The sequence below is a fragment of the Lagenorhynchus albirostris genome, chromosome 13 (assembly GCF_949774975.1).
Source record: "Lagenorhynchus albirostris chromosome 13, mLagAlb1.1, whole genome shotgun sequence".
Classification (NCBI taxonomy): Eukaryota; Metazoa; Chordata; class Mammalia; order Artiodactyla; family Delphinidae; genus Lagenorhynchus; species Lagenorhynchus albirostris.
Genome location: NC_083107.1, coordinates 26688480 through 26716265, shown reverse-complemented (window position 1 = coordinate 26716265; position 27786 = coordinate 26688480). Strand labels below are relative to the sequence as shown.

Sequence of the window (27786 nt, the reverse complement as noted above, 5' to 3'; positions counted from 1 at the left end):
ACATTCCCACCGGTAATGTGTGAGTGATCTCATTACTCCACAGCCACACCAGCATTTGATGTTGTCATTATTTTTTTTTAGATTTATTTATTCTATTTTTATTATTTATGTTTTGGCTGCGTTGGGTCTTCGTTGCTGCACGGGCTTTCTCTAGTTGCAGCGAGCAGGGGCTACTCTTCATTGTGGTGTGTGGGCTTCACATTGTGGTGGCTTCTCTTGTTGCAGAGCGCGGGCTCTAGGCTCATGGGCTCTAGAGCACAGGCTCAGTAGTTGTGGCTCACAGGCTCTAGAGCACAGGCTCAGTAGTTGTGTTGCACGGGCTTAGTTGCTCTATGGCATGTGGGATCTTCCCAGACCAGGGCTGAAACCCATGTTGGCAGGCGGATTCTTAATCACTGCGCCACCAGGGAAGTCCTGTCGTTATTTTTTATTTTAGCCATTCTCTGATAGGTGTGTTGTGATATTTCATTGTGGTTTTAATTTCCATTTCCTTAATGATTAATGGTGTTGAACATCTTTTCATGCCCTTATTTCCCATCTCTGTCCTGTTCAGTGAAATGTATATGTTTTTGCCCCTTTTGGGGGACTGGATTGTTTTAAAAATTTTTTTTTTTTTTTACTCCTCAATTTTGAGAGTTCTTTGTAAATTTTTTATTGGATATGAGATTTGCAAATCTTTTCTTCCAGTCTGCAGCTGGGAGAGAGAGAGGCACCTCATTATTGTTAAGTGGGAATGAAAGCTGTCTCCCCATGTCGTCTCTACTGACATCACAGGGAGGGGTAGCTCATTACTAGCCATCAGGGTTGAAAATAGTTCTGGGATCTTGCTTGACCATCTCTAATTCCACACTGGCCTGGATGTTGGGGTTCCTTATTAGAGTTTTGAAAGGATAGATCTCAAGCTCCTCACTTGGCTTTTGCTGGTGTGAGTGTGGGTGAGGCCACAGTGTTGTTCTGTGATGTTTGGCTGAAAGAGAGCAGTTATTGTCTAAAGGTTTTGTGTCTTGCTAAACTTTACCTTTGCTTGTTTTTTAGCTAACGAGAGCAGGTTTTTGTTAGAGCTTTTGTGCTGTTTGTGCTCTTCTGTGCTCTTTGTTCATGGGTCGCTGTCTTCACCTCCAAGTCTGGGATATTTGAAGTAAAAAGAAAACCCAGGGATCTCACTACCTTGTTAATCCTCAGGTCCCAAGGTCCCTAGCCAGTCTGCCTTTTCCTCTACACCTTTCAGATTCTTTTTAAGTTTGTTGTATATATAATATCCAGGATTTTTAGTTCTGCTTAGCAGGAGGAATAGGGAAAAGTACATCTCCTCCATTATGTGACAAATGGCACCATAATTTAAAATATTTTTCTATGAAATCAAATGTGGCACTAAAGTTAAATAGAATGCCAGGTTATAACTTTATAGGTAAAACACCGAAATCTCAAAGAAATGTTATATTTATCTTTAAGCACTGATCCTATACCCCAGAAAGAGGTACTAGTTCTTTTTCCTATTGTTAATGTTAAATATTAGGTTGTAGGCCAAGCTTCTGTAACAAAGAGACTCAAATACAGTGGCTCAAATAAGGTAGAACTGTATTTTTCTCCAGGGTAGGAAAGAAAGCTCTGCTTCTTGAGGTCTTCTGAGGAACCAAACTGGGTGGGCCGCTGAGCCATCCTTACATTTGGCTTCCCAAGATTGTTCTAGACATCACCATTTTCAGTTGGCAAAGGTAATGGTGATGGTAATGATGGTTGGGGTAGGGAAACATAGAGGTCAGGAACTTGATTTTTTTAAGGACAGGAACCAGAAATTGTATTTACTGCTTTTGCTCACATCCCATTGGCCTACACCTAGTCACATGGTCACATCTGGCTGCAGAAGAAACTGGAAATGTCTCTGCTGGCAGTCATGTGACCAGCAGAAGTTGGGGTAAGGGGCCTCTGTTACTAGAACAAAAAAGGTGAGTAGTAGTCTTTGCTTTTGTTACTTCAGTGAAAATTTTTAGAAGAAATTAACTGTGTGGTCTTATTTATCATAAGCCATTTTATTCTATAGTTAGCTGTATTTTTCTTGTTGTGTTCTTACCTGTTTCATTGTAAAAGATCAACATTACCTTCATGGTCAGATCTTAGCCTAGATAGGAATCTAATTTTTATATAACTATTTGGACTACGTCAAGTAAGAACTTGTTTATATCTTCTAGGGTTTACAGAGTCCACAGGGGATAGAATGCAAGCCAGAAGCTGTATGTAGTCACATTATTATTGAGAGCCATGAAAAAGGATGTTTCAGGACTCTAACAGCTGAACGGCCACAATTGGACAGCCACCCTTGTGTTTTCAGATCTGCTGAACCCTCAGAAATGATCAGAGGACAACGGAGCCCATCATCATGGACAACTGGGCACATCAACCTTGCCAAGTCACTGGACCAGAACAACTCCCATTTCAAAGTTTGGAATTCATTGCAGTTACAAAGTCATTCCCCATTTCAAAACTTTATAGGTGATGACTTGAAAATTAGCAAGGGTCTTCGAATGCCATTCCGTGAAAAGTTGGACCCTTGGCTATCAGAATTAGTAGAACCTGCTTGTATGCCACCTGAAGAAATGGATTGTCAGTCGTCATCACAAATGCTGCCCCCAGAACCCATGAAAAAGTTTACTACCTCCATCATTTTCTCATCTCACCGACATTCTAAATGCTTTTCAGATTCCTCTTTTCTTAAGGTTGGTGTTACTGAAGGTAGCCAGTGTACTGGAGCATCTGTGGGGCTAGTTAGTTCTCATATCACTGAAGAGCAAAATCCTACTAGAGATCTAAAAGAGAAAACCTCTTCCCCTTCATCATTTAAAATCATTAGTCAGTCACCAGATAAAGCTGTGACTATTTTAGCAGAAAATAGTAGGCAAAGCCAAAAATTATCTGTTGCACATTCTCACCAAGAAGAAAAACCCTTAGAAAGATCAGATTTTAAAGGCAGTCATTCTAAGCCCAGTACCAGTGCAAATGATAGCAATTTCAAGGAAGTTCATTTTTCTGATAACGATACTCTCATTAACATGGGCAGACCCAGTTCCACACTAGGAGTAAAAGAGAAGAATGTAACTATAACTCCAGATCTTCCTTCGAACATTTTTCTTGAACAAGAGCTCTTTGAACAAAGCAAAGCCTCACATGCAGATCACCGTGTGAGAAAACACAATTCTCCCCCTCCTCAACATCAGGATTATGTAGCTGCAAATCTCCCTTGTCGTGTTTTTCTTGAAAAACGAGAACTCTTTAAACAAAGCAAGACCCAACATAAAGATAATCAGTTGAGAGAAAACCACTCTCCCCTTCCTCAAAGTCAGGATTATATAGCTTCAGACCTTCCTTCTCGCATTTTTCTTGAACAACGTCAGCTCTTTGAACAAAGCAAAGCCCCAGATGTAGATCACCACATGGGAGAACACCATTCTTCCTTTCCTCAAGGTCAGGATTATATAGTAGAAAAGAATAATGAACATGAGCCTAAATTACACATTTCTGATATGATAAATGTTGAAGGCAAATTCAGTGATGTGGCCTCCCCATCAGCCCCAAATCAATGTACAGTAGTAACATCTGCATCTACTCCACCTTCAAATAGAAAAGCACTTTCTTGTGTTCGTATAACTCTTTGTCCCAAGACTCCTTCCAAGTTGGATAGTGGAACCTTAGATAAAAGATTTCATTCATTGGATCCTGCCTCTAAAACAAGGATGAATAGTGAGTTTAACTCTGACCTACAGACTATATCTTCAGAATCACTGGAACCAACCTCCAAATTATTGACCAGTAAACCTGTAGCACAGGATCAAGAATCTTTAGGTTTTCTAGGACCTAAATCTTCACCGGACTTCCAAGTCGTACAGTCTCCTCTTCCAGATAGTGATATTATTTCCCAGGACTTGAAAACCATACCTTTTCAGAATAACCAGATAGTAACCTCAAGGCAAACACAAGTGAACATTTCAGATTTGGAAGGATATTCCAATCCAGAAGGGACTCCAGTATCTGCAGTTCGGTGAGTCTCATTGTGATTACAAGCAAGCTGATGGAATTTATGATAAAGGGTTTAAAATACTTAAGCAAATGTAAGTTCTTGGGGGAGAGGCAGTATGATTTCTCTTAGGGGAGGTTGTATCTGCCTAAGCTAGAATTCTGTCAAGGAATAAACACCTAACTAAGAGAAGACACCTGAGAGTAATGTATTTATACTCTCAAAGAGCTTTTGGAAAACGACTTGACATCAAGTATTTTAAAACACTGAATTACTCTAAGAAGAATCTTTGATCATTGAGTGGTACAATTTACTAATTCCTTATTTATTACATTGGAAATATGCTGAAGACCAGGCTTTGCTCCCTCTCCTCTCTTTGTTTCCATTTCATGATTCCCCTCAAATATTTAGTACTTAGAATGAAAAAAGTGAAATTTCCTGGCAGACATCACTTCAGCCAAGTTGTCAAGGTTAACATCACCAGTAATGCACGTCAACCTAATGTGGTCCCTGATGTGATGCCTTATTACTTCACAATGATTGTAGGAATGGAAACCCAATTCAGGGATAAATGCATTAGATTTATACTATTCAGATTGATTTTAAGACTGTCATTGATTCAGTTTTACATTAGTGAGTCTTTTACCATATGGCTAAACGAATTACTGTCTGTGTTTAATGTTTCCACCTTATAGTTGAGAAGGTAGTATTTCAGAGTGGAGAGCACTGGCCTTACAAAGAGGGAAAAAATGTGTAATCGACATCGGCATGTGGTAGTCATGGCAGTGAGGGACTTAAATATGTTATCTCATTTAATACTTGTGATAACCCTATGAGGTAGGTGGTGGTATCCTTATTTGCCCTCTGGGAAACTGAGACACTGACATTGCTATCAAGCAAACCTCACTGTCTCAAATAATGCAGTCTATTCAGTCTAAGCAAGAGCTTGTTCACCACGTGGTACTGTCTCTCCCGAATCCTAAACCGTACTTAAACTATTCTATCAGCTGTCCTCTTGGACAAGTCATTTAATATCTTTGGCACTCATATATGGATGACTGATGGAAGGAAAGGGTTGGAAAGCTTAAAGGTCCATTATAGCTTGAAAAATTAGTGGTTGAGAATTGGATTGGGGCAGGAAAAAACAAGGTCAATCTCTGATTTCAATACTATTATAAATAGTAGAGTGTTATAGAGATCAGTACTGTGTGTGAAAAATGTTTAGAAATTAAAAGATTGACAAGTTTACATACAATACTTAAACTCTTCTAAGTGATAAAATGCCAAGTTATTGGGGCTGAATTCCTTGAATGAGAAGAAAATTATAGATGATTTTAAATATGAACTAATAATAATGCTGTTTGTTCAGAATGTACTAAATGCCAGGCATTGTAGTCAATGTGTGTATCACTTTATACTTAGTATAATCATCCGGAGGTAGATATTATTACCTCAAATTATAGATTTTAAAAACCTAATACTTAGAGAAATTAAATGTTTTGCCTAAGATCACATGGCCATTAAGTGTTGGAGGTGGCATTTGAACCTAGGTTTGTCTGACTCCAGAGTCTGTAAATAATTCTAACTGTATATACATACACACACTTATCTGTGTGTGTGCATATATATATGCATAAAACATTTATATATGTATTAAACTTTTTTATTTTGAGATAATTTTAGACTTACAGAGGAGCTGCAAAAAATAGTAGAGTCCTGTGTTATTTATTGCAGTGTAACCTATTACCCTGAAATGTAGCAGCTTAAAACAATAAATATTACCCCAAAGTTTCTGTGGGCCAGAGATCTAGGCATGGCTTAACTGGGTGCTTCTGGCTTAGGGTCTCTCACAAGGTTGCAAACAAGGTATTGACTACAGCTGTGGTCCCATCTCAAGGCTTGACTAAGAGAATGTCCTTCCAAGCTCACTCACACAGTTATTGGCCAGAAATAATCAGTTTCTTCTTTCCATATGGCAGCTATGACAGCAAAGCTTTTCTCAGAGTGAGCAATTGAGACTGCAGGAGAAAGTGCTGAAGACAAAACCCACAGTCATTACTTTGTAACCTAACCTTGGAAGTGAATCTCACCACATCTGCCACATTCTACTAGAAAGAAATGAATCACTATTTCCAGCCAACCCTCAAGGGTTAGGGATTACACAAGTGCATGAATACCAGGAGGCAGAGATCATTGGGGGGATTTTTTTTTTTTTTTTTTTTTTGGCCACACCATGTGGCATGCGGGATGGGATCTTAGTTCCCCCACCAGGGATTGAACCCTTGCCCCCTGCATTGGGAGCGTGGAATCTTAACCACTGGACCACCAGGGAAGTCCCATTGGGGGCCTATTTTAGAGGTTGCCAGTATACCCTTTGCTAAAGCTTCCCCTTATGTTAACATTTTACCCTAACATCATAACCATAAAATATTTACCAAAGCTAAGAAATTCTCCTTCATATAAAATTATAATTAAATGTATAGACCAATTTGGATTTCACCTGTTTTTTCCACAAATGAAGCTTTTTTGTTTCAGATCCATTCCATAATCTCACCTTGCAGGTAGTTGTTGTGTCCTTAATCTCCTCCAATCTGTGTCAGTTTCTCAGACTTTCCTTGTTTTTCATAACTTTCACACTTTGAAGAGAATTAGTTATTTTGGAGAAAGTCTTTTCCATCTGGCTTTGTCTGATGTTGTCTCAAGATTAGATTGGGGTTATACACTTTCAGTGCATTTCATCAGGGAGCACATTAAGTTGATATGCATGACTAGTGATGTTAACCTTGATCACTTGGCTAAAGTGGTATCTACCAAGATTCTCCACTGTAAACTTAATGTTTTTCCTTTGTAGATACTAATTTTTTTTTGATACTAAATATTTAAGGGAGGTATTGCTAGACTATGCAAATGTCCTGTTTCTGCTTAAACTTTGACCACTAATTTTAAGCATCCTTCAGTGGATCTTGCTTGTAGCAATTATTACTCTGGTATTCTAATGGAGTTTTCATATTTCCTTTATTCCTTCTGCGTTTATTAATTGGAATTCTTCTGTAAGCAAGAGCTGTTGTTCCTCCCCCATTTATTTATTCCTTTAGTTTTCCATGTACATTAGTATGAACTCAGGGGTATTTATTTCATTCTTTGGATTACAATCCAATACTACTCAAATTGTTTTAGTTTTAGCTATTGAGAACACTTTCATGTTGGCTCCTGTACCTTGCCACTACCCTGAAATCAACTATTTCCCCAAAGAACCCTCGTTTTTTTTTTTTGTTTTGGAGAATAAGATATTTTTCCCCTAGCTTTACTAGATAAAATTGACATATAACATTGTTTAAGGTATACAGTGCTTTGATTTGATACACTTATATTGCAAAATAATTACCATCATGGCATTAGCTAACACCTCCATCACGTCACATAGTTTTTGTGGTAAGAAAATTTAATATCTACTCTCAACAACTTTCAACTATATAGTACATTATTGTTAACTATCATCACAATGCTGTGCATAGATCCCCAGAACTTATTCATCTTCTAATTGGAAGTTTGTACCCTTTGACCAATATCTCCCCATTTCCCCCACCCTCCAGCCCCTGGTAAACAGCATTCTACTCTGTTTCCACAAGTTCGGCTTTTTTAGGTTCCACATGTAAATGGTGTCATACAGTATATCTCTTTCCCTGTCTGGTTTATTTCACTTAGCATGATGCCCTCAAGCTCCATCTATGTTGTTGTTGTAAGTGACAGGATTTCCTTCTCTCTAACAGCTGAATAATATCCCTTTGTGTATATATACACCATGTCTTTTGTTTCATTTCATTTCATTTTATTGCGCTGGGTCTTAGTTGCAGCTCACGGGCTCCTTAGTTGTGGCATGCGAACTCTTAGTTGTGTCATGCATGTGGGATCTAGTTCCCTGACCAGGGATCGAACTCGGGCCCCTTGCATTGGGAGTGTGGAGTCTTAATGACTGCACCACCAGGGAAGTCCCTACACCATGTCTTCTTTATCCATTTATCCATTGATGGACACAGGATATGGTTGTTTCCATACCATGGCTATTGTAAATAATGCTGCAACACATGTGGGAGTGCAGATACCTGTTTCCATTTCCTTTGGATGTACACCCAGAGATGAGATTGCTGGATTATATGGTAGTTCTATTTTTAATTTTTTAAAGAACCTCGCTACTGTTTTCCATTGTGGCAGCACTAATTTACATTCCCACCAACAGTGCATAAAGGTTCTGTTTTCTCTACATCCCTATCAACATTGTTATTTGTTGTCTTTTTGATAATAGCCTTTTTGACAGGTGTGAGGTGATCTCATTGAGGTTTTGATTTGCATTTCCCTGATAAATAGTGATGTTGAGCACCTTTTCATCTCCCTGTTGGTAATTTGTATATCTTCTTTGGAAAAATGTCTATTCAGTTCTAGTTCCTCTGCCCACTTTTAAATCAGATTGTTTTTTTGTTATTCAGTTTTATGAGTTCTTTATATATTTTGGATATTAATCGCTTATCAGATATATGGTTTACCGATATTTTCTCCTCTTCTGTAGGTTACCTTTTCATTTTGTTGACTGTTTTGCTGTACAGAGAATTTGGGGTTTGATGGAGTCCTACTTACTGATTTTTGCTTTTGTAGCTTGTGCTTTTGGTGTCACATCCAAAAAAATCACTGGTGAGACCAATGTCAAGGAGTTTTCCCCTGTGTTTTCTCCTAGGAGCTTATGGTTTCAGGTCTTATGTTTAAGTCTTTAACCCATTTCACATTGATTTGTGAGTGGTAAAAGTAGGAGTCCAATTTCATTTTTTTGGCATGTGGATATCTAGTTTTCCCAGCACCTCTTATTGAAGAGACTATCCTTCCCCTACTGAGTAGTCTTGGCTCCCTTGTAAAATATTAGTTGACTGTATATGTGGGGGGTTATTTATGGCTTCTCTGTTCTGTTCCATTGATCTATGTATCTGTTTTTGTGCCAGCACCTTACTGTTTTGATCACTATAGCTTTGTAGTATAGTTTGAAATCAGAAAGTATGATGCCTCCAGTTTTGTTCTTTCTCAGAATTGCTCTGGCAATTCAGAGTCTTTTGTGGTTCCATATAAATTTTAGAATTGTTTTTCCTCTTTTTATGAAAAATGGCATTGGAATTTTGGTAGGGATTGCATTGACTCTATCAATGGCTTTGAGTAGTATGGATGTTTAAACAATATTTATTCTTCTGGTTCATGAACACATTTCATGTGTCTTTCCATTTGTTTGCATCTTCCTCAGTTTCCTTCATCACAGTCTTTCAGTTTTCAGTGAACGGATGTTTTAGCTCCTTGGTTAAATTTATTTCTAGGTATTTATTGATTTGATGCTGTTGTGAATGGGATTGTTTTCTTTAGTTCTTTTCAGATATTTTGTTGTTAGTGTATAGAAACAACTGATATTTGTATGTTGATTTTTGCATCCTGCAACTTTACTGAATTCATTGATTATTTCTAACAGCTTATGGTGGAATCTTTAGGATTTTCTATTAGATATTAGATCATATCATGTACAAACAAAGACAACTTACTTCTTCCTTTCTGGTTGGATGCCTTTTATTTCTTTTTCTTGCCTCATTGCTCTGCATAGGACTTCCAGTGCTATGTTGAGTAAAAGTGGTGACAGTGGGCACTCTTAATCTTGTTCCTGATGTTAGAGGGAAAGCTTCAACCTTTCACCATTGAGTGTGATGTTGGCTGAGGGTTTGTCATACATGACCTTTATTATGTTGAGGGATGTTTCTTCTATACTCAATTTGTTGAGAGTTTTTATCATTGAAGGATGTTGTATTTTATCAAATGCTTTTTCTGTATCTAATGAGATAATCATATGATTTTTATCTTTTCTATTAAAGAAGCATATCATATTTATTGATTTGTATATGTTGAACTATCCTTACATCCTAGGGATAAATCCCAATTGATCATGGTGTATAATTCTTCTATGTGCTGTTGAATTCAGTTTGCTAATATTTTGTTGAGAAATTTTATGTCTATATTCATCAGCTGTTGGTCTGTAGTTTTCTTGTAGTGTCTTCATCTAGCTTTGGATCATCATGGTAGTATGATGGCCTCATAAAATGAGTTTGCAGATGTTCCTCCCTCTTCAATTTTTGGACAAGTTTGAGAAGGATTGGTGTTAATTCTTCTTGAAATGTTTGTTAGAATTCACCACTTAAACCATCTGGCCCTGGACTTTTCTCTGTTGAGAAGATTTGATTACTGATTCTATCTCCTTACTCCATGGGTCTGTTTATATTTTCTCTTTCTTCATGATTCAGTCTTGGTAAGTTGTATGTTTCTGGCAATTTTTCCATCTCTGCCAGGTTATCCAATTTGTTGACATATAATTGTTCATAATCGTCTCTTATGATCCTATATATTTCTGTGGTATCAGTTGCTTTGTCTTCTCTTTCATTTCTGATTTTATGTATTTGAGTCCTCTCTTTTTTTCTTAGTCTAGCTAAAGGTTTGTCAATTTTGTTTATCTTCAAAAATCTAGTTCTTAATCTTATTGACCTTTTCTATTTTTCTGGTCTCTATTTCATTTATTTCTGCTCTGATCTTTGTTATTTTCCTTTCTTCTGCTGACTTTGGGCTAGTCTGTTCTTTTTCTCATTCCTTGAGATGTAAAGTTATTTATTTGAGGCCTTTCTTTTTTCTTAATAAAGGCGTTTAGCACTATAAATGTCCTTCTTAGAACTGCTTTTGTCTCATAGGTTTTGATATGTTGTGTTCACATTTTCATTTGTTTCAAGATATTTTTAGCTTTCCCTTTTGATTTTTTTAGACATACTTGTATTCAGTACTGTGTTGTTTAATTTCCACATATTTGTAGAATTTCCTGCTTCCCCCCAGTATTGATTTCTAGTTTCATATCATTGTGGTCAGAAAAGGTACTTGGTATGATTTAAATCTTGTTAAATTTGCTAAGATTTGTTTTGCAGCCTATATGTGATCTAACTTGGAGAATGTTCTGTGTATGCTTGATAAGAATGTATTCAGCTGCTGAATGTTCTGTAGGTGTCCGTTAAGTCCATTTAGTCTAAAGTATGCTTCAAGTCCAATGTTTCCTTGTTGATTTTGCTATCTGGGTGATCTATCCATTGTTGAAAAGTGGGGTGTTTAAAACCATAAAAGTGGGAGGAGTAAAAGGGTAGTGATTTTGTATGTGATTGAAGTTAAGTTGTTATCATATAAAATATATTGTTTTCTGTAAGATGTTTATGTGAGCCTCGGGGTAACCACAAAGCAAAAATGTATAGTAGATTCACCAAAAAGACGGCAGTCAGAAAATATTACTACGGAAAATCACCAGTTCACAAAGGAAGGCAGCAAGAGAGGAAGAAAGGAAAAAGAAAACTACGGAACAGCCAGAAAACAATAAGATGGTATAAGTAAGACCTTACCTATCAGTAATTACTCTAAATGTAAATGAATTGAATTCTCCAATCAAAAGACTTGATGGATACAAAATCAAGACCTAACTATATGCTGCCTACAGGAGACTCACTTTAGCTTTAAGGACATGTGAGCTCAAAGTGAAGGAAAGGAAAAAGATACTCCTTACAAGTAGAAACCAAAAGAGAGCAGGGCTGGTTATACTTGTAGCAGACAAAATAGTAACAATAGGCAAAGGGGAGGTCATTATATAATAATAAAGGAGTCAATGCATCAAGATGATATAACAGTCATACACACACACACACACACACACACACACACACACACACACAGAGTACACATACACACACAAACACCCCCAACATCAAAGCACTTAAATATATTAAGCAAATACTAACATCTAAAGGGAGAAGTAGGGCTTCCCTGGTGGCGCAGTGGTTGGGAGTCCGCCTGCCGATGCGGGGGACACGGGTTCGTGCCCCGGTCCGGGAGGATCCCACATGCCGTGGAGCGGCTGGGCCCGTGAGCCATGGCCGCTGAGCCTGCGCGTCCGGAGCCTGTGCTCTGCAGCGGGAGGGGCCACGACAGTGAGAGGCCCGCATACCACAAAAAAAAAAAAAAAAAAAAGGGAGAAGTAAACAACAATACAGTAATAGTCAAGGACTTTAGTACCCCACTTTCAACAATGGAAAGTGGTGTTCAGAAACCAATGAGGTTTGCTCATTGCTACTAGGATGACGCTGCTTCTTGCCCCTCTGAGTGAATAAAACTAAAGATTATAGGTATTAACTCATGCATATACATACACCTATATTCATTTCCATCTCTATTATGTGTGTGTGTATATGTGTGTGTGTGTGTGTGTGTGTGTGTGTATGTATTTTTTTTTTAAACCACAAGTCGATACCTCCAACTAGTCCAAAACCACAGGGTTGATTCTAGCCTTTTCCCTTTCTTTATTTGTAACTTCTTTCTCCAATGGTGATAAACATGGCTCTTATTATTTACAGTATATTTACCCTAGTATATAAATAAAGTTTCAGAATTCTTATCCCATACCCAGGTGAGAAACAAATTTTCCACCTAGAGTACAGGTTTTATGTATAGTATACAGTCCAGACATTGTTTCTGTTTCCTGGGTTAGCTTTTTTCTTCCTTATAGACTTCAGCATGAGGATGTGATTCATTTATAATACAGTTAGATTCATTTCTTACATCCTGTATTCCATTTTGCCACAATATCTTGGTTAATTTTTAAAAAATTTATATACTATAAAATTTACATACTGTAAAACTTACTTTTTGTGGTGTATAGTTCTATCAGTTTTGATAAATCCACATCACAGTTCCATACAAAGCATTTCTGTCAGTCCAAAAATTCTCGCATGCCATCCCTTTATAGACAGTCCCTCCCCTGACCCCTGGCAATTCCTGATCTGTTTTCTTCCAAGTTTTACCTTTCCAGAGTGTCATGTAAATGAAATCATGAAATATATAATAGCCCTTTGGGTTTGGCTTCTTTTACTTTACAAAGTATATTTAAGATTTACCCATCTCATTTTATGAATCAGTTTTTTACTTTTTAATGCTTTATTACAAGCATAAAGCAATAAAAAGTTTAAAAACAGTTTATCGATACATTCACTCTTTGAAGGATATTTGGGTTGTTTCCAGTTTGGGGTGATTACAGTTAGAGCTGCTGAGTCATGTGGTATATGTGTGTGTTTAACTTTACAAGAACTGTTTAGAACTAAACTATGCTAAACTGTTTTTTCCAGGGTGGCTGTATCTTTGTATTTCCACTAGGAATATACAAGTGTTTCAGTTACTCTCCATCCTCGCCAACTTGTGGTATTGTCAGTATATTTAAACTGTTATAATAGGGGCTTTCCTCTATATGTTTCTCCTTGAGCTCCCCTTTTTTGGTCCTCAGAACAGAAAGCAAGGGCTTAATTTACCCCTCTCTTTTATGTGCTTCCTGTGGCTACTTTGTGTCAGTGCCAGGTGGCTCAGTAAAGAGAAAAAAAAAATCAACACAGGTTCACCTCACCCTCTTGAGACCACACCTTCTCTGGTAAAAGAGGAGGGTTTCCCCCCCTCAGAATTTTAAACTTCTTCTGGTCCCTGTTACTGCTGTACCAATGCCTCCATGAGATTACTTGAGTGCTTGAGATTACTAGAAAGGGAGAAAAGAAAAAGGGATTTTTTCACACTATTTCTGCTTCCACTCCTCATGCCTGAATTAGAGGGCTTCTTCTGGAGGTCTTTCTGTCTGTGCTAATGTCCACTTCTAAGTGTCAGACTCTATTATTGAGTTCAGGTCATTGGATACTAAAGGAAACAATGATAAACTAACTCATCACCAATTTAATGGTACTTCAGATGTTGCTGGTCTTCACCAAATTGCCTGCTCCTATTTTTCAAGAGTCTTCTAAGAGCTGCTCCATGTAGTTTGTCTAGGTTTTATAGCTGCACTTAGTGGGAGAGACTGAATGGGTTATGACTGATTACCCCAAACTGGAGCTGAATGTACCATTTTTCGTTCTCATTAACAGCTTATGCAAGTTACATTGCAACACTTGGTATATCCAGGGTTTTTAAAAAATTAATTTTTGGCTGCGTTGGGTCTTTGTTGCTGCGCGTGGGCTTTCTCTAGTTGCGGCGAGCGGGGGCTACTCTTCGTTGTGGTGCGTGGGCTTCTCATTGCAGTGGCTTCCCTAGTTGCAGAGCACGGGCTCTAGGTGCGCGGGCTTCAGTAGTTGTGGCACGTGGGCTCAGTAGTGGCTCGCTGGCTATAGAGCATAGACTCAGTAGTTTTGGCGCATGGGCTTAGTTGCTGCGCCGCATGTTGGATCTTCCCAGAAAAGGGCTCAAACCTGTGTCCCCTGCATTGGCAGGCAGATTCTTAACCACTGCGCCACCAGAGAAGTCCCTCCAGTTATTTTTAATTTTAGCCATTCTAAATGTGGATGTGAAATGGTATGTTATTGTGGTTTTAATTTGTTTTTCCCTGATGACTCATGATGCTGATAATTGCTTCTGTGCTTCTTGGCCATTTTTATGTCTTTATGAAGTGTCTGTTTAATTTTTCCATTGAATTGTCTCATGACTTTAAGAATTTTTAATATATTCAAGATACAGATCCTCTGTATTGCAAATATTTTCTCACAGTCTGTGGTTTGATTTTCATTTTCTTAACTGGTGTCTTTTGATGAAGAAAAAGTTTTAACTTTTATGAAATCCAGTTTGTTAATTTTTCTGTTGGAAGTATAGTTGATGTGCAATATTGTATAGGTTACAAGTGTACAATAGAGTGATTCACAATTTTTAAAGGTTATACTCCATTTATAGTTATTATAAAATATTGGCCATATTCCTTGTGTTGTACGATATATACAGCTTATGTAGCTTAATTTATGCATAATAGTTTGTATCTCTTAATTCCCTACCCCTATATTGCCCCTCCCCTTTCCCTCTCCCCACTGGTAACCACTAGGTTGTTCTCTATATCTGTTAGTCTGTTTCTTTTTTGTTATATTCACTAGCTTATTGTATTTTTTAGATTCTACATGTAATTGATATCATACAGGATTTGTTTTTCTCTCTCTGACTTAATTTCACTTAGCATGATACTCTCCAAGTCCATCCATGTTGTTGCAAATGGCAAAATTTCATTCTTTTTTATGGCTGGGTGGTATTTCATTGTGTGTGTGTGTGTGTGTGTGTGTTCATCAGTTGATGGACATTCTAAATCTTTCTTTTATGGTTAGTACTGTTTTGTGTCTTGTCTAAAAATACTGCCTAACCCAGTGTTATGAAAATTTTCTCCTATATTTTCATCTTGAATTATAGTTTTAGCTTTATTTTTTAAGTCTGTGATCTATATCAAACTAATTTCTGTATATACTGTAATTTACACAGTTTAGGATCATTTTCTTTCACTGGATATTCCAGCACCATCTTTGAAATAATGATTATTTCCTTTTTGAACTTAGTTCGCATCTTTGTCAAAAATCAATCGGCCTTTTACATGTGGGTTTATTTTTAAGAGTTTCTACTCTGTTCCTTTGAACTGTCTGTCTTTACAGCTATACCAGAATGTTTTGATTACTGTAGCTTTATAATAAGTCTTGAATCAGGTTATGTCCTCCAGCCTTGTTTTTATTTTCAACAATATTTTTTGCTATTTTAGGTTCTATGCATTTCTGTATAAAATTTAGAATAGTCTTCTCAGTTTCTCCAAAAAAACATCCTGAGATTTTGTTCAATGTTGCATTGAATCTATAGATCATTTTGTGAATGATTGACATCTTAGTAATATGGAATCTCCCTATGAATGAACATGTTTTTTCCCCCTACTTATGTAATGTCTCTCAGTAAGATGTTGTAATTTTCAGTGTGTAGGCTTGCACATTTTTCATTAAATTTATTCCTCATTATTTTGTTTTATGATACTTCTGTATATGGTATTTTAGATTTTGTATTTTCTAGTTATTTGTTGATTGTATATACAAATGCTATTGTCAAACCAGTTTATCAATGCCAACAAGTTAATTTTAATTTTAATTTCTTACTCACTGGGTCAGAGCTTCCTTGCTTACTCCAGGATAATTTAGGCAATTTGTGTGCAGTGACCATAGGGAATTTAGGCAAGGTAATACTTCTGGTGGTTAGGTTGAGGCATACCTATTTGTCCTCAATTTGTGTCTAGTAACTTCCCTATGATTTAGGGAGTGCTTTGTTTAAATTTAGTGATATCCTCAACTTTAATGTCTATTCTTCATAGACACTCACGTTGCCAGGGCATGAACAGCAGTTTTACTTCTTCCTTTCCAATCTTCATGTCTTTATTTTTTTGCCTGATGCACTGTTTAGGACATTCAGTATAATATTAAACAGAAGTAGTTAGAGCAGTCATCTTACCTTATTCCCCATCTTTGCGTGGGTGGGGGAGTGGATTTAGTGTTTCATCAAATTTGATGTTAGCTGTAGATTTTTATTAGATGCATTTTATGAGATTAAGGATGCCCTCTCATATTCTTAGTTTGCTGTGAGTTCTGTGAGTGGGTGTTGAGTTTTGTCACATGCTTTTTCCTGCTGTATTATGATCATATTTGTTTTCTCCTGTCTGTTGATATGAATTATATTATTATGTAATATTATATATATTATATAAATATATTGATTAGATTTCAAATATTCTTACTGGGATAAATCCCACTTGATTATGACATATTGTCCCTTTTTATATTTATTGCTGAATTCATCTTGCTAATATTGGTCTATAATCCTCTTGGAGTGTCCTGACAGGAGAGTTACAGTGGCTTTTAAGAAAAAAACCTCTTTCTCATTTTCTGAGTTTGTGTCAAAATGGTATTATTTGATTTAAATCTACCATATTACATTTTGCTTTCAATTTGTACCATATGGTTTTTGTTCTTTCTTGCCTTCTGTATTAATGATTTATCTTTTATTATTCCGTTTTATATTCTCCTTATTGGCTGTTTTAATATACATCTTTGTTTATTTTTTAGTGGTTGTGGCCATCCCGCAGAAGTGGGATGGACTCCCACCCAAAATTTTGTTCAGATACCTAGGCTTCAGACACTCCTCAAACCCAGAGAATTTGAGAGGAAGTTTATTACTCACACAGGGGAACCCCTGGGAAGAGTTGGGTGGGCACAAGCAGGTCCAGGCTGTCTTGGGCACAGCAGAGGGGGCTTTGTAGGGTGGAACTGAGAAAAAAGTCTATATATGGGCAGTTTAAATTTTCTGCTGGTGCCAAAGGAGGAGGCAATCATACTCAGGCTTATCAGCCTTTCCAGATGTGGAGCAAAAGGTGAGCCTTAAAAAGAAGTCAGTAATCGGGGCTTCCCTGGTGGCGCAGTGATTGAGAGTCCGCCTGCCGATGCAGGGGACACGGGTTCGTGCCCTGGTCTGGGAGGATCCCACATGCCGCGGAGCGGCTGGGCCTGGGAGCCATGGCTGCAGAGCCTGCGCGTCCGGAGCCTGTGCTCCGCAACGGGAGAGGCCACAACAGTGAGAGGCCCGCGTACCGCAAAAAAAAAAAAAAAAAAAAAAAAAAGTCAGTAATCAAACATCAAAAATTGTGTCAGACTCTATTGCAGTAGTTATTGTAGAGATTATCATATGTATTCCTAATTTATGTATTATCCTTCTTGCTAGATACAATCTACCTAATTAATATTTTGTTAGGAATTGTACATTTGTGTTCATGGGGGATATTCACCTATAATTTTCTTCTCTTGCAATATCTTCGTCTGAGTTTGGTATGAGCATTGGGCTGACCTCATTAGTATATCAGGACACTCTGAAAGAGTTTGTGTAAGATTGGTACTATTTCTTTCTTAGATATTTGGCAGAATTCACCATTTTGGCCTGGAGTTTTTATTATAGATTCAATTTCTTTAGTAGATTTGACTATGCAAATTTTTTTTTCTTGTGTCAGTTTGGAAAGTATTCTTCAGTTAAATAAGTTGTCAAAAATTGTTGGCATGAGTTATTTTCACAATATCCTTATATCCTTTCAATTTCTGAATCTCCAGTGATATTAGCTTTCTTATGTCTGGTATTAGTAATTTGTGTTTTATCCTTTTTTGTTTGGTCACTCTTGCTAGGGCTTTAGCAGTTTGGGTTTTTATGATCGTCTGATGTGTTTTTTTCTGTTTCATTAGTTGCTGCTGTATCTTTTTTTTTTTTCTGTTTTGGGTTTAACTTAACTTTTTCTATCTTTCTGAGAATAGATACTTTTTTTACATATTCATTAATTTTTAGCTTTCTTGCCTAGTGTACACAGATTTTTATGTAGTTTTTCATCATCATCTTTGTACAAAATATTTTCTCATATCATAACTTTTTCTTTGATCCATGGCTACGTAGAGATGTGTTTCTTAATTTCCAATTATATAAGAACATATAAATGATTTTTTATTTTTAGTTAATTCTTTTTGGTCATTGAGATTATATTTTTAATGATTTCAGTATACTTAAATTTTTTAGAACTGCTTTATGATATATTTTTATTTTGATCAGTGTGCAATTGAAAGAAATGTGTATTCTTCCATTGCTTCTTGTGATATTCTGTGTATGTTACTTTGGTCCATTTGGTCAGCTGTTATGTTGAAATCTTCATTTTTACTGAATTTTTGTCTGCTTGTTTAATCAGCATTTGAGAACAGCATGTTAATACCTCCTTTTTTCTCCTTAGCCATGTGGTAGTAAGTTATTGAACTACTGCCCCATCACTCTCATCGTTTCCTATGAAAAGAACATTGTCCTACATAACCAGTAAAGCTGTAAAAATCAGGAAATTAATATCAATGTGTTATAGACACTATTCCAGTTTTTCCAATTGTCCCAGTAAGATTTTTTATAACAAAAAGGAGCAACTCAAAATCACATGTTGCTTTAGTTGTCATGACTCTTTAATTTCCTTTAATCTGGAACAGTTCTTCAGTCTTTCCTTCACTTTCATTACCTTGACACTTTTTTTAAAAAATTAATTAATTAATTAATTTATGGCTGTGTTGGGTCTTCGTTTCTGTGCGAGGGCTTTCTCTAGTTGTGGCAAGCGGGGGCCACTCTTCATCACGGTGCGCGGGCCTCTCACTATTGCGGCCTCTCTTGTTGCGGAGCACAGGCTCCAGACGCGCAGGCTCAGTAATTGTGGCTCACGGGCCCAGTTGCTCTGCGGCATGTGGGATCTTTCCAGACCAGGGCTCGAACACATGTCCCCTGCATTGGCAGGCAGATTCTCAACAACTGCGCCACCAGGGAAGCCCTACCTTAACACTTTTGAAGATTACAGGTCAGTTACTTTGTAGAGTGTTTTTCAGTTTGGGTTTCTCTGATGTTTCTTCATGATTAAGTTCAGGTGAGATATTTTTGGTAGGGTTATCACAGAATTGACATTGAATTCTTCTTATAACATCTTAGCAGCTGTCGTACACTTCTATTTGTCCCACTGCTGACAGTGATCACTTTAATTACTTAGTAAGGTTGTGGGCTAGGTTTCTGAACTGGAAAGTTACAGTTTTCCACTTTGTAGCTAAATGTTTTATGGGGAGGAACTTTGAAATTATGTAAGTATCTCAGTCCTCAGAAGACTTCTAGTTTATTTATATCTGTACAGAATCATGCTTTCATTCAGTGGGTTATGATTTATGACTATCTTTTCTTCACTCTTTATTTTAAAGATACATAGACTTAAAAAGAGATTACAAAAATAGTCCAGAGAGTCCCAGGTATCTATCGCTCAGCTTTCCCATTGGTAATGTCTTATATAACTATAGTACATTTTCAAAATGACATTAGGAAATTGACATGGGCACAATATAATTAACTAAACTACAGAACTTAACCATATTTCACCAAGTTTTGCGTGCACTCAGGCTTTTTTGAATGCATATGTGTATAATTTTGTGAAATTTAATCACATTGTGATTTCACATAACTACTACTATAATCAAGATACAGGAATAGTCTGTCACCACAAAGAAATTCCCTTATGCCTGCCCCTCTGTAGTCACACTCCTCTCCCCTGCCCTCTGCATTCTTTAAACCCTGGAAACTAGTGACCTGTTTTCCTACTATATGGTTTTGTCATTTTGTGAATGTTTTGTAAATTGAATCATATAACATGTAACCTTTGAGATTAGCTCTTTTTACTTAACATGATGACCTGGAGATCCATCCAAGTTGTTGTGTATATCAATGGTTTTGTTTTTTTTTAATTGCTAAGTAACATTCCATTGTATGGATACATACCAGTTTATTTAACCATTTCTCTGTTGAAGGATGTTTGGGTTGTTTCCAACTTTTGACTGTTATTAATAAAGCTACTGTGAACATTCATATACTTTTTTTTACACAAATGAAGTTTCTATTTCTCTCAGACAGTGATTCTCAACCAGGGGTGAATTTGGCTCCCCGGAGACAGTAGCAACATCTGAAGTCATTTTTGATTGTCACAACTAGGAAGGAATTTTGCTGTTGCCATCAGGGATGCTGCTGAATACCCTGGAATACACAGAGTAGTCAGTCCCCCACAACAAAGAAGTATTTGGTTCAGTTTTAGTAGTGCCAAGGTTGAGAAACTGCTCTAGGATAAGTGCCCAAGAGTGTGATTGTTGGGTTGTATAGTAAGTATATGTTTATCTTTTAAGAATCTGTCAAACTGTTTTCCAGGGTGGTTGTACCATTTTGCATTTCTGCTGGCAATATGTGAGAGATCTAGTTTCTTCACATCCTTGTCAGCTTTTGTTATTGTCAGTATTTTTTATTTATTTTATTATTATAATTTTATTATAAATAATTATTTAATTTTATTATTTATTAGCCATCCTAATAAGTATATAGGGATATCTCATTGTTGTTCTAATATGCATTTCTCTAAATGACTAATGAGGATGAACATTTTTTCATGTGCTTGTCTTCTGTATATTATCTTCGGTGAAGTGTGTGTTTAAGTTTTGCTATTTTCTAACTGCATTTTTTTTTTACTGTTGAATTTAGAGAGTTTTAATCTATTCTGTATAAAAGTTTTTTGTTGGATATGAGATCTTATACAAAGTTATGTTTTCTTATATTCATTATTACTATTGTAATTTGTTTTCATGCTCAAAATGCCACTGATTTACTGACCAGTGGCAGCTCCTTCAAGCTGGTTTCTGTATCCTTTTTACATGTTCTTGTCATCTTTTGCACATGTCTTTGCCTTCTGGCACAACAAGACACTTCAGGCTCATAACTTCTTCTTCCCCAGCTCTGAAATTGGCCATTTCTCCAAGGAACCTGCTTTCTTTTAGAGGAAAGTGATATTTAGAAGCCAAGATTTGAGCATTGCTATTGGGTTGCTCCCAGCCTTCTTAGTGGATTTATGTACATACGTACATACATACATACATAAATACACACACATACTCATTTACATTTATTTCTGTCTCTGTGTATATATATTAAAAACCATAAGCTCACACCCATGTATAGTTTTATTCTACTTTTTTTTCTCTTTCTGTGTTTGTAACTCCCTTATCCAGTAGTGAGAACCCTCACTTCTTATGTGCTTTATATATTTATTTATTTATTTGCTCAATCTGCCATGTGTAACTAATCTCCCATCATTCCTGCCATCCTCTCCCCAGTTAGGATTGCCCTCACTCACTACTTGGATTCTGACTCTCCTTTCAGACTACCTTTTTGTTTGGATGTTCTTCTTACCCTGCTGGGGCTTTGACACTCCATTCTAGACTACCCCTAAACATAGATAACATCCCCAACTTGGTTTTTGACTTCCTCCCATCAGAATGCTCACCCCATGTATGTGGACACCCTCCTCACCTCACTTAGACTCTTAACTCCCTGAGATGGACTACTTCCTCACAGGAGCATCTTCCTCATCCTGCTTAGGCTTTTGGTATCTCACATTGGGCCTCCTCTCTGCTTGGATGCCCTCATCCTGTCTAGGATCTGACTCAAGATGCCTTGCTACCCTGTTGGACACCCTCATCACCCAGGCTGTGACATCTCAGGTCAGATTACCTCCCCTTATCCTGTATGGTAGATATTGCTGTTACCTTGCTTGAGCTCTGACTCACCAAACCGGGCTACTCCCAAGCCCTGGATGACACCCTTCTCATTCTGCAGGGGGTCTGACTTACCAGCCCAGGCTGCCTGTCTGTGAAGATTATTTTCTCTACTTTGCTCTAGTTCTGCCACTTTATGTTAGGCTGCTCCACTGTAGAGACGCCTTCCTCATTCTGGCTGGGCAGTAAGTTCACATGCCAAGCTGGACCTTCTTCTTCATGGAAACCCTCCTCATCCTCCTCTGGTATTGCATAACAAGCCACACCTCCCCAGATTCTCTTTGCCCTGATTGGATTGTGATACTACATGCTAAAGCTACTCCTTTACATGGGCACCCTCCTCACCCCGATGAGGCTCTTATACCTTACTCTGGGCCACTGTTGCCCCACCCACTGTGAATGTCCACCTAATGGTTTTAAGATTCAGTTGTTCAGGAATGGAAAGGTAAAAGGAGAGAATAAAAAGCCAGGAGGAAGAGAAAGATAAGAGGAAGCTTATTTTTGATTAGTGTTTGCTTGGGGTATCCTTTTCCATTCTTTTAACTTAGTATATCTGTGACCTTATATTAAAGCGTTTCTCTTGTGAATAGCATATAGTTGGGTCTTATTCATCTTGTCAACCTTTGTCTTTTAATTGGGATATTTAGTTCATTTATATTTAATGTAATCATTGAGGTGGTTGATTTTAAGTTTTGCCACTTTGCTGTTTTCTATTACTCTTGTCCTTTATTATTTTAATCAATTATTTTGATTTCATGTTATCTCCTTTACTGGATTTTTTTGTTATACTTTTTCTCTATCATTCTTTTAGTGATTTTTCAAGAGATTATACTTCTTGACTTTACAATTAACCTTAAATTAGTATTCTTACCATTTTATGAAAAATGAAGCATCTCACAACAGTTTAACTCCATGTGCCCCCTCCTGCTGTTTGTGCTTTTGTTGTATATTTCTGTTCTACATCCCCACATTATTATTGTTTATTTATAAAACAACATATAAATATAAAGGTGTATGTACCTGGGTATATGTACATGTATATATTAAACACACACACACACACTTTAAATGCTCTTTGTTCTTTCCTGCAGTTCTGTTCTATGTTGGGCCATTTTACTTCAGCCTCAAAAAATTTCTTCTAGTATTCCCTAAGGTCTGCTGGGGATCAGTTTTCTTATTTTTCATTTATCTGTATTTGATTTTTTAAAATTGATTCCAATTTTCTGTTGACATTCTCCATGTTTTTTTTTTCCTTTTTTGCGGTACGCGGGCCTCTCACTGCCGTGGCCTCTCCCGTTGCAGAGCACAGGCTCCGGACACGCAGACTCAGCGGCCATGGCTCAGAGGCCCAGCCACTCCGTGGCATGTGGGATCCTCCCAGACCCGGGCACAAAGCCGTGTCCCCTGCATCGGCAGGCAGACTCCCAACCACTGCGCCACCAGGGAAGCCCTAGATTCTCCATATTTTTATCTATTAATCCCCATCTTTTACTCTCAGTATAGTCATTTTAAAGTTCTGTGCTAACTCCAGAATCTGAATTCCCTCTAAATCAATTTTTCTTGTTTTTTTTGTCTTAATTTTTAGTCACTTTTTCCTGCTTCACGAATTTCATAACTTTTGATTGTGTGCTGGACATTGTGAATAAAAAAATCATAGAGACTGAAGATGCTATTGCTTTGCACCAGAGAAGATTTACCCTTTTCTCTGCTAATCAGAGTGGCTGATCATTTCAGTCATTTCAGGAATTTTACTAGATCAGAACTGGGTTGGAGCTTTAGTTATCTCATCCTACCTATGATTTTTCCTAATTTGTGGCCTCCCTGGATTTTTGCTGTAAGCCTGACAGGTCTTTGATTCTTCAATAAATACAGTCAGTTATTGACTTCAGTCTTTCAGATGTTTGAATTCAGCTCTTTAGGCTCTCAGTTCTCACAGCTTCAGAGTATGGCAAATGTAAGGAGAGACCAGCTATGTGTTTGTTGCCATTACACTTTCTCAGTGAACGTTTGTCTCATAAACACTGAAACATTGCAGATGATTTCACTTTTTCTGACTCAGCCCCCTTCTTGGGGATAGCACTTCTGGGTTTTTACTGTGAGTCTGGTAGGTCTCTAATTCCTCACTTTTGAAAGTTCTCTCCCTCAGGCATTAGGTATTTAGCTTCCTGCTTTATATAGGTTCAAAAACTGACAAATGTCTTGAAGAGGAGACCTAATGATTGTCACAGACCCCTTTATCTAGTGGGATTTGGTTTGTTAGTGCCATGACTGTGCAGGAAATTTCACTCTGCTTTCTTGGCTCAGTTCCCCATAATCCTATACCACCCTGACACTAAGGAAATGTCCTGTGGGGGAAATTGGCTTGACATTCTGCTAGATTTCACTCCATCATGCCAGCAAATGAGTTCATCAAAAGCTCTGGTGATTTCTCTTTTCCAGTGGAGTATGTCTCCCTACACCAAACCCCTGCTCCAAATCTCTAAATGTCCCTCTCTAGCATATTAGTTGACATTGTTTCTTGATTGCTTCCTTAGCTCTGTGATCTTTTATTCAATTTTGTTTGCTTATTGCAGCAGGAGTGATGGCCTGTGCCTTCCTAATGCAGGCATATTAATACGGAGATAGGGGTTTGGTCCCAGACACCACAATAAAGAGAATATCATAATAAAGCAAGTCACACGAGTTGTTTGGTTTCCCAGGGCATGTAAAAGTTATGTTTATGCTATACTGTAGGCTATTAAGTGTGCAATAGCATTATGTCTAAAAAAAGTACATATCTTAATTTGAAAGTAGACTTTAAAAATGCTAACCATCATCTGAGCCTTCAGCAAGTTGTAATCTTTTTGCAATAGTAACATCAAAGATGACTGATCACAGATCATGTAACAAGTATAATAATGAAAAAGTTTGAAATATTGTGAGAATTACCAAATGTGACATAGAGACACGAAGTGAGCAAATGCTGTTGGAAAAATGGCACCACCACTAGACTTGCTTGACACAGGATTGCCACAAACCTTCAATTTGTTAAAAAAAAAAAAAAAAAAAGCGTTATCTGCAACGTACAATAAAGTGAAGTGCAATAAAGTGAGGTATGCCTATACATCCTGCCTCAAAGTAGAAATCCTATTTAGATCACCTTTAATTTCTCTCTATGATATATTAATAGTTTTCTGTTTAGGGTTCTTACATTTTTTAGTATACTTATTACTAGGTATATGATGTTTTGATGATAATGTATATGGCATATTTTTTAGTTTTTAATTTTGTAACTTTTCAGACACCAAAAAATGTTAGTGGAATTTTTTAAAGTTTGGTCTCTTATCTGGCAACTCTTCTAAAAACTAACTGATATTCTAATAAGTTATCTGTAGATTGTTTTGGATTTTCTGTATCCTTAATTATATCAAATATGGAAAGTATTATTTCCTCCTCTCTTATCCTTATATTTCTGATTTCTTTTTCCTGCCTTACTGCTAATGCCATTTAATACTTTTACTAACATGTTGAATAGAAAAGGTAAGAGTTGGCATTCTTATTTTGTTCCTAATCTTACAGTGGACATTCTCCACATTTCACTGTAAATAGGATGGTGGCTCTAAAGTTTTTTGTAGTTTCCCTTTGCTATGAGTTTTTAATCATACATAATTATTGAATTTTATTAAATGTTTTATCTGACTATACTGCTATGATCATATACATTTCTCCTTTATTTTATTGATGTGGTGCATGACATTTGTTGACATTTGAATGTTAACTCACCTTGCATTTCTGGAGTAAAACAGCTTGGTAGGAATTCACACACACACACACACACACACACACACACACACACATTCACACATTCACTCACTCACACACTCTACATTTGATTGTCTAACATTTTGTTTATGATTTTTGCTTCTATATACATAAGGGAGATGGGCCTATTTTCTTTTCTCATAATTGTCCTTTTAATTAGTAAATAGTATATAGAGGGTAGAGATTTAAAAGACCTTTTAAAAGGTCTTCTTCTTCTGTGATATAATATAATACAGTATTACTCCATTTTAAAAAAATGACCTTTTTTATTTTCAAATAATTTCAAATTTGCAGAAAAGATACAAACCATAATAGAGTTCCCTTTACCTCTCTCCCAGTTTTTCCTATTGCTAACATCTTATACTACCATAGTATACTTTTCAAAATTAAAAAGCCAACATTTATATATTACTATTAACTAAACTTAAGACTTTTTTTTGATTTCACCAGTTTTCCCGTTAATGACCTTTTTCTGTTCTAGGACCCAATCTAGTATATCACATTCCACTTAGTTAGTTGTCATGTCTGCTTAGTCTTCTCTGGTCTATGACAGTTCCTCATTCCTTCCTTGTTTTTCATGATTTTGACAGTCCTGAGGAATATTGGTCTGATATTCTCCATCTGGATTTGGCTGATGTTTTTCTCATGATTAGACTGGAGTTACAGGTTTTGGCAAAGAATACCGCAGAAGCGAAGTAACCTTCTCATCACATCATTTACAGAGAGTATGTAATGTCTCCGTGACATCACTGGTGATGTGAAACATCATCACTTGCATAACATGGTGTTTGCTAGGTTTCTCCACTGTAAAGTTACTTTTTCTCCCATTTTATACTCTCTTTGGAATTCAGTCATTAAGACCAGCCCAGGACTGGACTTAAGGGGAAGATTAAGCTTCACCTCCACCTCCTTGGGGAGGAGATGGATGCCGGGGGTGAGGTTACCTACATAATGAATTCTTATGTTGGCAAGATTTGTCTTCTCCCTCCCTCCTATTATTTATTTATTTATACACTCATTTATTTACTCCATTATGTTTTAATATGGATTCTTTATAATCTATATATATAGTTACAACCTTAAAAACCTCTGGTTCCCCCACTGACATATAAACTTTTTGAGGAAAGGCTTTGTTTCTTTTTTATTTTTGTACACTCTATGCGTTTAGCATAGTCCCCTAATTTATAGTGGACTTCCAGTAATTATTTTTTAATGGATATCTTTTCACTTCAACTGAAAAGTACCCTTTCCTTATATAATAGCATTCTAAATCCAAAATAAAAGTAGATTTTAAAATAAGTAAAAGTAAACTCATGCATGATCACACTGTAATAAGTATGTAAAAAAGCAAAGGGTACTGCAGAAATAACTTAACCATTTGAGTTGGATGTCTCCAAAAAATATTGAAGCCACATTTGGAAAGAAATTACAGTATTTGATAAGCCAAGGATATGACCTGCTGTGTGTTTTCTCTTTTTTGTTCAGATCACCAAAGGAGACTAAGACCCCCTTTTCTCCCTTCTCTGGAAAATTATCATCTGATGCAGTCACTCAGATAACAACAGAAAGTCCAAGAAAAGCCATGTTTTCATCTGAGATTTTTGTTAATGCTGAAGATCATGGACATGATATTCCAGAGCTCAGTACACGGAAGTTGGGCAAAGTTCCTGTCAAGTTTGCTTCATCGTCTTCAGTCCAACAGATTACTGTTCCTCATGGCACAGATGGTAAGAGAATTTTAGGTCATATTACCAACTTTTGTGTAATTAACTAAGAAATTTCTTGATTGGGTCTTTCTAGTTAGAAAACCTAATTTTAATTTTAAGCAATAGGTTGTACATGATTATATCATCTTTTATTTACATAGCTATGAAGAGAATATAATTTATTATGTTTTTACTTCAATTTCTAGTGAAGTTAACAACCTAT

General features: G+C 36.9%; 1 protein-coding gene across 1 annotated transcript in view; it reads left to right on the top strand.

The window, feature by feature from the left end:
• ALMS1 (ALMS1 centrosome and basal body associated protein) overlaps positions 1-27786 on the top strand; it is a 229346-nt gene that overhangs the window by 111843 nt on the left and 89717 nt on the right. The window contains exons 9-10 of the mRNA XM_060168612.1: positions 2190-4033; positions 27343-27584. Of these exons, the coding sequence (XP_060024595.1) occupies positions 2190-4033; positions 27343-27584 (2086 nt within the window). The remainder of the gene's footprint in view (positions 1-2189; positions 4034-27342; positions 27585-27786) is intronic.